General features: G+C 37.3%; 1 protein-coding gene across 8 annotated transcripts in view; it reads right to left on the minus strand.

Moving 5' to 3' along the window:
• Positions 1-13,050, minus strand: part of QKI (QKI, KH domain containing RNA binding) — a 144,184-nt gene that overhangs the window by 101,012 nt on the left and 30,122 nt on the right. For all 8 annotated transcript variants that reach the window (XR_009543898.1, XM_060168266.1, XM_060168265.1 and 5 more), the window contains exon 2: positions 6,592-6,734. Coding sequence is in view for 7 of the 8 variants with exons in the window: in XM_060168266.1 (XP_060024249.1) it covers positions 6,592-6,734 (143 nt within the window). In the remaining variant the exon portion in view is untranslated. The remainder of the gene's footprint in view (positions 1-6,591; positions 6,735-13,050) is intronic.

The raw sequence follows: 13,050 nt of genomic DNA on the forward strand, positions 1-13,050 counted from the left end.
CCTGTATAAATTACCAAAGAAGAGAGATGTGCAGATGTTTTAAAATATTTTCACTTATAATTAAGATCATATCCTGCCAAAAATCAAGGCTTAACCTTGGTATTGAGAAGAGAGACTTAGTAGATCATTAAATTCTGACTTAACGTCCATTTGTTTCTCAGAAGATCAAAGACGAAAGTAGTTTATATCCAGTCTTTCAACACAATAAGAAAGCCACAAGAGTCAAAGGAACAAAGGCTTAAGTAAAGATAACCAACTGCATTGACCCCTTTTCTCTTTTCATAACTCCTCCAAAACAAATGCCCGCTCAATAGGCAATCTGCAGACGACAATCTTGAGAAAGTGAAACTTACGAATAACTCCATACTAACTCTGAAGCTATGACTAGCCAAATTTTATCTGCAAGCCCAAGAGAAATAAATTGAAAGGTGACTTAAAACTCATGCTCCACCACTGACATAGACTATTATCATGAGCTAGTGTGTACTGTGAAAAACATTATAAATCTATGTTATTATTTATAGTTGCCGTGTTGAAATCCTACAAGCTGGAAAAAATATTTGAAAGGGCATTTACCCATCGTACAACCCTTTGACAATATGTGTCACCACGAATAGCCTAGACCCAAGACAAACCTTTTAACGCTATAATCATTCAAAATTAAAACCCATTTTAAAAACATCAGAAAATCAAAGTTATCTTCACATAACATTTCTGGTTAAAGTCTCACTACAATTTAGTCCTAACATATCTCAAGTTAACAGCTTCGCAATCTAATCTGTTCATGTATATACAGGCTAACTAATATCCCTAACAGCTAGACCCTGCCAATACTTGAAACTTATTCTACCACTCTGGCAGATCCTATAAAACAATTTCTCAGAACCCAAAAACAATAACTAGGCAAATTTAATGACAGAATTATTATTGACTCATTAAAATATAACATATTTTACTTATATCAATCAGAGTTAACTCCATTCATATACTGTTTATAAGATCTTCATGGATTCAAACAAGTCCTTAATAACTGGCCAAATCAACACTTCGATGGCCTATGCATTAACTTTAGTCTTCATCCATGTCGGTCATTTTATGAATGTATGATAAACTTAAATAGTGTTATATGATAATGCAATAGCTTTTCTCTTTCATATAACACTGTGGGCTCCTTCAAGGATAGGAATTTTTTCCTTAGTCATGATCATAAGAACCGTACTGAGTGCTCTATCCAGATACCATATATTTGTTATCTTCATTCCTCTAAATAATTCTATGACGTAGACCTTATGATCTTATAGGCAAGGAAACAGATTCTAAAGTTTACATGTGCTCAAAGCCAATGTGATAGTCTCAATTATTTTTTGCTAATATTTATTCTAGTCCCCTTCTCATGTGGACGGAGTGACTTGATAATGCAGTTTATCAACCTCAGCACTACTGACATTTGGAGCAGGATAATTCCTGGTTGCCGGGGCTGTCCTATGCATTGTAGGATGTTTAGAAGCAGCCCTGGCATCTACCCACTAGAGGCCACTAGTACTCCCGCCAAGTTTTGACAACCAAAAATAGCTCTAGAAATTGCCAAATGCCCCAGATGGGCAAAATCATCCAGTTGACAACCACTGAGCTAATGGAATGTTAGCTGATGGAAGAAGGGTAGAGGTCTTACACGTGTTTAAGCAATTTGGCTTGGCTTGGCTCTGACACTCCAGTGACCTGCCATGAAAAGAGCTTGCTCCAAGTAGCTGCTGCCCCTTTGGCTGAGCCCAGCAGGAACATAAAGGTAATCTAAACCCACCCAGAGCCGGCCTAGACCAACCTCGGCTAAGCCCAATCAGCAGAACTGCAGCCAACATACAGTGTAGACTAAATAAAGAGCACAGAAATCAATGCTTGTTATTTTATGCCACTGAGTTTTAGGATAGCTTACATGGAGCACTGCTGTGGCGACTGTTGACAAATACAGCCAGGAAGGCACTAAGCCAGGATTCAAAACCTAGGCCTGAATGGCTCAAAAACCCACTATTACCTCAACTATGTCAAAGAGTTTTCTCTACTAAATTAATATCCCCACCTCCAGGACGTGCTTAGTACACAGTAGAGATGCAATAAAAGTCTGGTTTATTAATAAGTATAAATATTAATAAATGTGTAATATTTTTAATACATCTTCAACAAGCTACTCATATTACCTTCTCATTCCCATACCATTAAGCCACTGATTCAAAAACATTGCGAAGGACACCATACGGCACTATCTAATTTCTCAAACACGTGATCTAAGACTTTCTTTTCTTGTCAGTCCCAGAGCTATCACAGCCAACTCCAAAACAATACCTCCAAATTAACACTTACTTTTATAAATAAGTTGCTACGTGCAAACTCAAAAGGCAACATATTTTTTTTAAATTTCAGCAATATTTGAAAGAGTGAGGCTTTCATACAGATACACACAACAAATATTTATTATACATCTACTGTTTACTAGACGTTATCCTAGGCAGTGAGAATACAAAAAAGGGAAGAATCCCCACCGTCATGGAGCTTACATTCTGGTAATACTTACACAGCATAATGGCATTTTCCAAGTGCTTTACATGTATTAACTCACTTATAACCCCTCATAAGCCTGTGAGAAACTATCTCCATTACAGAGATGAGGAAACTAAGGATCAGACTTGCCCAAAGTCACAATACAAGCAGCAGAGCCAGCCAGGAGTCTGAGTCCCTACTTTTTGCCCACTGTGCTACACTGCCCCTTTGAAGCTTTAATAAAGCATTTTTGAGTCAAATAGGATGAATTCACTCACAAAATCGAGCCTACATACAAAAGGGGGAGGTGAGAGAGAAGCATGCGTAATGATCTCTAAGACATACTGAGAAAAACGGGAGTAATAAAAATGCATATTTGTTTCATCGTGGCCAATATCTAATTCATAATTCTGAAATAAAATCTTTTCCATACTGCCAAAATCAGACACACAACACACGCCCTTGTTTTATTTTGTTTAACATTATTTAACTTTTTTTTAAAGATGAGATACAGTTCCTAGTACAGACTACAAAACAGTTACTATTCATTTGGTATGTATCGATAACCTCAAAGAAAAACTATATGCGGATCCCAATTTTGCCAAATTCTTTTAACAGAAATTTAAAATCAAGGTATTAAAAAAATGATCTGGAGGACCAAAATGGCTTTATACCTGTTTCTCTCCTATGAATAACTAAATTTCTCATTTAAAAAGCTTTGATAGGGCTTCCCTGGTGGCGCAGTGGTTGAGAGTCCGCCTGCCGATGCAGGGGACACGGGTTCGTGCCCCGGTCTGGGAAGATCCCACATGCTGCAGAGCGGCTGGGCCCGTGAGCCATGGCCACTGAGCCTGCGCTCCGCAACGGGAGAGGCCACAACAGTGAGAGGCCCATGTACCACAAAAAACAAAACAAAACAAAACAAAACAAAAAGCTTTGATAAAATAGATACTTTTGGGTGCCAAGAATCATCCACAACTCATATACCCACCTGCCTATCTGACATGCCCACATCTGGATGTCTGACTTCAAGCTCAACACCTCTAAATCAGAACCTAAGCCCCACCCCCAAACCTGCTCTTCCCTCAGTCTTTCATAGCTCAAGAACTGGTGATTCTGTTACTCCAATCAATCGAAACCTCTGAGCTATTCCTAATTTTCCCTCACACCCCATTATCCAAACTACCAGCAAATTCTGTTGGCTCCAAGTCATCAATTATGAAGGATCCAAGCATTTCTAAGTCCGCTTATTCAAGTTTCTCCTCTGCCCCCTAGCTGGTCTCCCTGCTGTCACCATCACCCACAGCCTTTCTCCACACAGAAGCCAGAATGAATCTATTAAAACCCAACTGAGCCCACAGCACTCCCTGGCTTTCCATTTCACTCAACAATATCAGAAATCCCTACCGGGACCCACAGCCCCTTGAGGATAGGGCCCCTCTGCTAACTTTCTAACCTCGCATCTTACTACACTTCCCAAGCATGCTCATGCCTCAGAATCACTGCACTGCTGACCACTCTGCCTGGAATGTTCTTCCTCCCCATCACTCCATTCATGTCTCTGCATTCCCTTCATCTTATAAGAGATTCCTTGACTATAAACACATAGCTACTGTTTATCTGCTTACTCCACCTTTTTTCCCACAGCACTGACTGATCCTAAAGAAAATATTCATTTGTTTATTGTCTGTCTCTGCTATTGCAATGCCTGCTCCATAAGAGCAGAGACATTCAGTTCACCACCCCCACCTGCCTTCTGAAACAATGCCTGGTAAAAGGACCCTACGTGATTACCTGTTAACCCAGCTTATGATGACAACGTAAACAAACGACAGCAGTGCTTCTCAAACTTTAGCATGCATCAATATCATCTACAGGGCTTGGAAGGCAGACTGCTGGGCTTTAGCCCCAGAGCTGCTGACTCATCTAGTCTGAGGTGGGGCTTGAACATTTTACAAGTTCCTAGGAGGTGTGGATACTATAGTCCTGGGACCACATTTTGACAACCACTGAAGTAGACACTGTTTCGCTCCAACACACGTGTCAACAACTGTAGTTGACCATGACAGTGAATCTCAACTGGTGGAAAAAGGACAGGAATAGAGTAAAAAGGTGCCTCCCCCTGGACCCACAATATAAAAGACATCTCTTCTGACTTAGAGGATTATACAGAACATGTGTCTTTTAAGTAATGCAATATAAACATCATTCCCTGAATAGCATTTTTTTTTAAAGAATGGGGACCAGGCAGATTAAGGTTATATTCTCTAACACAGTCTCATGCTCTTACCTATTCTATGTTAATGGCTTGTGCTGAATCCTTATCCTTTAGAGTTCAAACAAGCAGATGAGAAGGCTGGTATCTTTTAGGAGATATGAAACACCAAAAAGTAGTAGACTCCAATTGGGACAGCTGCCCAAATCACAATTTACCACACCAAGGAATCATCCAATACCCAGAATAGGTCCAGGGTGGTCACGTCTAGGTTATGTCAGTTAACCCCAGGCCTTACTCGTGGCACACTGGTCCAAAATACATTCTCTCTCCTAAGAATCTGAAGTTTGAAGATAAAATCTGAGAGGCACTGATGCCAAATTATGTTAAGAGCAAGGCTCTCAACAGGGAAGGTCTAAACTCCCACTGCTGAGACTCTCAGAACTGCCCTGGTTCCTGTCTTATATGAAACTTTGCTCTCCAGCTATTCCTTTAACACTCTGTACCACACCCAATTATCTTCCAACAAACTCTTTCTCTGCCTATGTTATCCAGAACTGTTTACATATTTGCAATCAAAAATACTTATTAAAAAAAAGAGTAAATGTATTAGCTTGTAAGAAAACTATATTAGAAACGCATCTTGTGAAATAGCAACACTTTTTCCCCATTAACTCCCATCTTTTTCCCCATTTACTTCCCATCTCCAAACTATAATACTATCCATACAATCAATGCAACTTAGAGTACACATCACATTTTTGACCTTACAATACCAACCCCTTCTTGTATTTCCTTTCAGAAAAGTCCTCTGAAACACAGCAAAAAGCCATCAATTTGCCTTTATACATTCAGTAGGTACTGGATACCTATTATGTGCCAATATTATGTGCACTGGGAATATAGCAGTAAATAACAAAAACAGGTTCTTGTTTTAAGTACCTTATATTGTGCTGTGGAGAGATAAGAAAATAAAAAAGAAAAATACCAAATAATAAGTGCTGTTGCAGAGAAATAAAGAGACTTAAGTGAAATAATGAGTAACCAGATTGCTTTTAGATAAAATGGTCAGGAGTCCTCTCTGAAGTGACACTTAAGCTAAAAACTTAATGACAAGAAGAAGCCAGCCGGTTAAGATCAATGCACAGCAAACATAAAGGTACCTGGGCTGGGAACAGACTTAACTTATTCTTAACAGCCAATTTAACTGCAGTATGTAGAGGAAGAGGGAAAATCATTTAAGATGAGGTCAGAAATAAAAAAGACCATATCATGTAGGGCTTTGTAACAAAAGGCAAAGAGTTGGAGCCTTTTATAAATTAATTGTATAGTATAAGGAGGCTATCTGCAACAAGATACGCAGAGAATAGCTGAACAAGGAACTAAGATGAAAAAAATATTATCAATAGTGGTTATGATAAAAATTTTAGCACTGCAAGGAACCTTAGCTGTCATAAAGTCTAGCCTCTCATTTTACTGAAAGGATGACACAGCTTCGCTGAGGTCAGATCAAAGACAAGCAAGCACAAAGTTGTACCTGATGCTCTCTGACATTCAGGCCAAAGCTCTTTCCGTAATTCCTGCCTCAATTTGAAATCTAGAACCAAGTCTTTACTTGGTTCTAGACTTCCAAAGTGACACAGCAGCATTCAAATAAAAACATATTTTTTAAAAAAAAATTTTATTAAATTATCCACACCAAGTATTCATGCCTCTAGTCCCTCACATGAAATTTTTTTTAAAAGCAGCTGACAATGCTTAAGTATTTACCATCAGATATATCTCTTCCCAAAGTATGTGAAGCAGGAAAAAAACATTGAATATAAACAAAATATACTTACATCTGGGTATTCTTTTACAGGCACATAAAGTTTCTCTTGTAACTGAACAATAGGTCCCACAGCATCAGGCAATTCTGCACTCCTTTTCTCTGTACTGCCATTTAATGTGTCATTGTACATGTCTTTCCGTACTCTGCTAATTTCTGTTAAAAGTAAAAATTTTAAATGTGTTAGACAAAAAAATATTCTTACTAGCCCAGGAAAAAAAAAAAAAAAAGAGGGTAGGGGAGGATTTCATTGATAAAGTGTTAAAACTCAAAGAAGAGCTGTTGACCTAGTCTGTCATTCTCTGGATTAAGTCTGCATTTAACAGAACTACAGTCTTAATTAATTTCTACCAGAAATCAAATTTATACCAAATAATATATTTTATTAAAAATAACTTCATTGGAAGCACCGAGTCTTAACCACTAGACCGCCAGGGAAGTCCCCAAAATAACTTCAGAGCCCAAGCTTTTATTCACTATGTTACAGACCAGTTATTTTACCTAATTTCTCCATACCTAAAAAAACCCAGTCATTCCAAATGATAGCTTCAGCCAAATAACTATCCTAAGAATGCCTATAAGACAAAACTAATACCAAGGCTTCCTTTATACTTCAGAACTAACCTATCTGAATGAGATTTAAACCAGACCACTTCCTTAGATATTTTAGGTATCTTTGGAATATCCAAACAGAGATGTCCAAGAGATACACAAAATTTAAGTTCAGCAGAAGTCTAAGTCTGATACCCAAATGTATAGGTTAAAGCTATAGGAATAGAAGAGATGTCTTAGAGGGGGTATACGGAGAAGGAAGAACTGAATGACCCTATAGGAAAAGCACCATTTAAGGGATGAGGAAAAGAAGATTCAAAATAAGAAGAAATGGAGGTAGACAGGAGAACCAGGGAAGAGAAGCATCAAAGAAGCTAAAAACGACAGATTCAAGGACAGGGTGATCAACAGTGTCAAATACCACAAAAGTACCGTAAGGTAAAGAGCAAAAGAGGGTACCTAGGATGTGACCACTAAGCCATTGGTGATCCAGAAGTTTTGAGGAAAAGATGGTATGGAGATCAAACTGTGAGTTAATGAAAGCAGAGATACCTAAAGTCAATGACCTTTTAAAACAATTTTGACAGTTCCCAGGTATGAATATCACTTCTAAAAAAAAAATTATGAGAAATCTATCTTAATTGATCAAGTCCTATACAAAGATATCAATTAATTCTTCAAGAGTTCTTTATTAAGCTTCCACGATGTGCTAGAGGATAGGCCCTTGCCCAAAGGAATACACTGTCTAATAAGGGTTGTCATTATTAATTTAGCTGAATGCATCTGTAACCGTCTCTCCATGTTATGGATTACGTCCTCCTTGGGGAAAAAGCTTGTGTCCATTAGTATTTAAAAACAAAATTCCAGGTTTCCCTGGTGGCGTAGTGGCTAAGAATCCGCCTGCCAATGCAGGGGACACGGATTTGATCCCTGGTCCAGGAAGATCCCACATGCCGTGGAGCAACTAAGCCCATGTGCCACAACTACTGAGCCTGCGCTCTAGAGTCCACGAGCCACAAGTACTGAGCCCACGTGCCACAACTACTGAAGCCCGTGCGCCTAGAGCCCGTGCTCTGCAACAAGAGAAGCCACTGCAACAAGAAGTCTGTGAACCACAACGAAGAGTAGTCCCCGCTGGCCGCAACTACAGAAAAGCCTGCATGCAGCAACGAAGACCCAATGCAGCCCAAAAATGAATGAATTAATTAATTTTTAAAATAAACAAATAATAAAATTCCAAAAGATTTAATTATAAATAAAATTCAGGTAAGATGATTAGGTTAAAGAATATATAAATATACAAAAACCAGTAATTTCATATGGAAGAAAAGATACATTTACCACTTAAGTTGTATTTGTATGCCTTCCAAACACAGAATTTCAATTTATCGCTGTTAAGGAACTATCAAATTTCACACTTTAATTTTCTTAACTAGTTATCTAAATCACTTTCAGTTAAATAAAATCCACTGCAGTAAAAAGGCATGATCAAAGGTGTTCTCACCCAGTTATAAAGACTGTCAATGAAAATACTGCACTACATTTTCTGCTTCAGTGATGGCAATACTCATGTTATAACGAATCTTATCTCCTAACTAACAATTTGCTTGTCAAAGTTTACCAAATGTTTATCTCTGTATAGCAAGTGAACTCTTTTTTTTAAAAAATCAAAAGAAGGTACCTTGTATTTAACTACATTATAAGGACAAGAGTTGATTCTTTAAGTTCTTTTTTATACTTCTACTCTCATAATAAAATCTTTCTCAAAGATGTCCAGTATCAAATTAGTGTTTATCTTAAATTAGCATATGACAGCAATTCTCAAATCAAATTTCCAATGACCTACAATTTAAATATAAATGATTGTTTACATAATTAAGTAATTACAGCAAGTAGTTAACCAGAGGGCATTAGAAAAATTTAATCTAATTAAAATTGCACATATATCCTTTAGTCAAGGTCTCTATGTAAAGGCACTTTCAACATTAGTTTATTACATTAAAATTTCCTCCTCAAAAACTGCCCAATTCTTATTATGAAGTTAATAACACTCATATAAAAACCTGACAATAGCATAAAAGAAAACCACAGATAAAATTTGCTTGTAGATAGAGATGCAAATATCCTAAGTGAACAAGCTCCACCATCAGCACATTAAAAGAATAATGCACCAAGACAAAGTGGAATTTACAGCATGAATGCAAGAATAATTCAATATTTTAAAAAAATCTTTAAACATAGTAATACAGTAGGTTGAAGAGGAAAAAATGATTTTCAGGTAAACAAAGTTATCAAACTTAGAAAAACCAAGAAAATCCATTATAAATAAGAAAATTCAGGTAAGATGACTAGATTTAAAAATAATATACAGGGCTTCCCTGGTGGCGCAGTGGTTGGGAGTCCGCCTGCCGATGCAGGGGACACGGGTTCGTGTCCCAGTCCAGGAGGATCCCACATGCCGTGGAGCGACTGGGCCCGTGAGCCATGGCCGCTGGGCCTGCACGTCTGGAGCCTGTGCTCCGCAGCAGGAGAGGCCACAACAGTGAGAGGCCCGTGTACCGCAAAAAAATAATAATAATAATAATATACAAAACCCAACAACTTCATATAACCCATTAGATGATATAATGGAAGAAAAGATACATTTACCACTTAAGTGGTATTTCTCTAAACATTTTTGTGATTACTTAGTAGCTTAGAGTTCCATGAAATTCTGTTACCTGTTGTATCCCCAGCTCTTACAATAGTGCCTGGAATATAGTGGGTCCTCAACTAATACTCAGTAAATTGGACAGATGGATGGGTGAATGAAGAGAGGAATGAGCTTAGCTACTCTAAGGCAGAAGAACAGTAAGAGGTATGGATTAGAGATGTGAAAGCAGGCATCATCAACTCTGCCACAGATAGGGTATTAAAGTCAAGAGGACAGGAACTCTGACCTGTTTTCTAATGACAGGAGTATGTGAAGTAAAATTACAAGGTAATTATATATTCCACTTAAAATTTAAAAATCCTTCTACCGTGTTTCTTTCAGTCTCTAAGATATCACTCAATTTAATAACAGAAAACAAATTACATACAAGACAGTACTGATGGGAATGAAAAGGTGACTAAGACAGTTTGAGTTCTCAAGGAATTTACAATTTTCACTGTAAACTCTAACCAGCTGAGTACTACCTTTATCAACAGCATCTTTCTAGCCAACAAATCGTTAGCACTTCCTGGCACGTTACTTACGACACTAAAGTCAGGACAAGTTCTGATTACAGTTCTAACAGTAACTGTGTGATTTCAGACAAGTCTCCTATTTACCCTCCCTGTGCCTGAACCTCATATGATTGAAGGTTGCTTACTGAATGACTTCACTGAATCCACTGGTTTCCAACCTTAGGAGGCAAAGACTCATTTATTGTTTTCCCCATAACTCCAATGTTTTTTGAAAGTTTTGTCTCCAAAGCTTTTTATTCTTTAAGGCCTGGCAATCAGAGCTTTTGTTAACGTTATCCTAGCCAAAATATTACAGAAACCTGTCACAGGCATGGGCACGCGCAATGCTCTCAATTCCTTCATGAGTGGGGGCTCACAGGTGTGTGTTTATGAAACATAGGAGCGCTTCAAAACTAGTATGTTTTACATATTCTTTTGTTGCATCAAACATTACATGATAATGCTCTAATGTCCCCATCTCCACACTACCTTCATCAAACTACAGCAGTGGTTCAGAGAACTACAAGTTCAGAACCATTTGCTTAATCACATAGTGACAAATTCCTATCACAATAACCCCAAAATATCCCCAATATCAACACAATTTGTTTTAGACATCTCTGAACTGTTCTCAAACGTTACAAATTTTACTGAATTTTACCTTCCCTGAAATTTCTCCCACTCACCCCCTCTCAACACTGCAAAGCTCATCAAAGAGGTTAAATGCCTCCTTCATGTGACAGTCCTACAAATACTTGAAAAGTTCTGTAATCTAAGTGTCCTCTTCTCTAAACTATATGACATAGTTTTATACCCTCCCACTCACTTAGACATAATCCATTTGTCTATGTCTCTCTTAAAATGGAAAACCCTGTAGCACACACATCCTTCCCTGACCACCTATGAGTATGCAGACTGAGGCTGCCTACCTCCGGTCCCAAACACTCCACTTCCACTGCACGTTTAAGAATACCCCCTTACTTCTCGGATGAGCACAGTGCACTGCTGACATGGTAGAGGTAGTAGGCCAACCTTCCACCATTCCATACTTCCAGTGGAAAATTAAAATTCTTTTCATGGTTGTTTTCTACTAGACTAATACCTTCAGACTGATGTGGATCTATCAGTTGACATTCTTTAGGGATGACTATTCTGTGAGTCAAGGATCCAACTAACTGCAATTTCATAGCACACACGTTTCTCTAACCTGGATAATAAAATTCAAGCATACCGTATCAACTATTTGATGACACCTCAAGCTACACTAGAACTGGAACCTTCCTCTGGATCCACCAGAGTTAAACAGGAAATAATCACTTCTGGAATCTACAAGTTGTGCCATCAAGTTGAGAATGTAAGCTTTTCAGCTTCTGAGAGTATTAACCTTTCCAGCATTCAGGCTCCTCTCATTTTCCACGTTTTCTTGAATTGATATTCAGTGATCACATTTTTTTCAAATTTCAATACCCTGAAAACCATTTTTGTCTAGGTCTGAAAATTTGCTTTGGTTATGCTACTTTGTCTCCTCACACTTCTCTGCTTTAATTATCTTGATTTTTTTCCTTTTCCAAACTAAAGCTCAATTATCAGTCAGTAAATTCTGCTCCTAAGAGGGAAAACAATCATTGCACAGTTCTGTTTTATGAAACCTATTAATATTACATCAACAGCCTTAAGTCTTTTCCCTTAATTCACCTAACTATGGATGTAACTAAAAGTTTGTTTTAAATTCATTCTTATGTTTCATAAGCTTTAACTCACTTTGGTTTTTAGCTTTTTCATTACCACCACTTTTACTATATCTGAACTATATTGTATGTGCATCCCATCCTCTGCCACCTTAAAATTTTGCACATTCGTTTAAAATCTGAACTATTAGATTAACTAATAGACCAACCACTCTGTGGAAGAGTACAATGTCAGAATTAGGACAACATGAGGAAATACTGGAGAACAGAAAAATACAGGCTGAGAAATCTAACTTACAAAATTAAGTAGTCATTTCAGAAAATAGATAAATGGCTGTGTATAAATTTAATGCTGCAAAGTTGGAAGGCTAGATAAAGAATAAAATATAGCCCTACTTTACTTTCTGGTTTAGAATTTTTCAACAAATTAAAACCAAGAAAATAAAAATTAGGAAATAAAATATAAAAAGTATTTACCAGCTCAGTAGTAAACAAAAAAAACCTAATGATACACAAGTAATATTAAAAAAAATGCATGAAAGAATTATTTTCAGAATTTGTAACAATGCAAATTAAAAGATGGCTTTTCAAAACACTGAAGAAAATTTCATGCAAACCACACCTTACACTCAGTGTTGTGGTAGCTAATTCCAACTGCTCAACCAGCTATGCGGATATGATAGACATATACATTTTATTTGGGCATCTATCTGGCTTTTCTTCGAGCCTTACATTTAAATTCATCAAAAAAATTACCTTATCATTGTAATACAGCTGGAGCTAAAATACAGGAAGAAGTGAAAAGGTTACAGTGTCATTTGACCATAAATGCCTCGTTTTTTTAATTTAACATTTTCCATTAATTTGTTCAGTAAAGAGCCAACTCTTTATAAATATGTACATATGCTTTGATGTACACAGTATACATTTTATAAACAAAGTTAAAATGACAGCTTTCATCATTCTAAATGAATTGCAATGGGATCTATTATTTCCTCACTATCTGCAGGCCATCTCTTACTGAA

This window comes from Lagenorhynchus albirostris, chromosome 12 (assembly GCF_949774975.1).
Source record: "Lagenorhynchus albirostris chromosome 12, mLagAlb1.1, whole genome shotgun sequence".
NCBI classification, from domain to species: Eukaryota; Metazoa; Chordata; class Mammalia; order Artiodactyla; family Delphinidae; genus Lagenorhynchus; species Lagenorhynchus albirostris.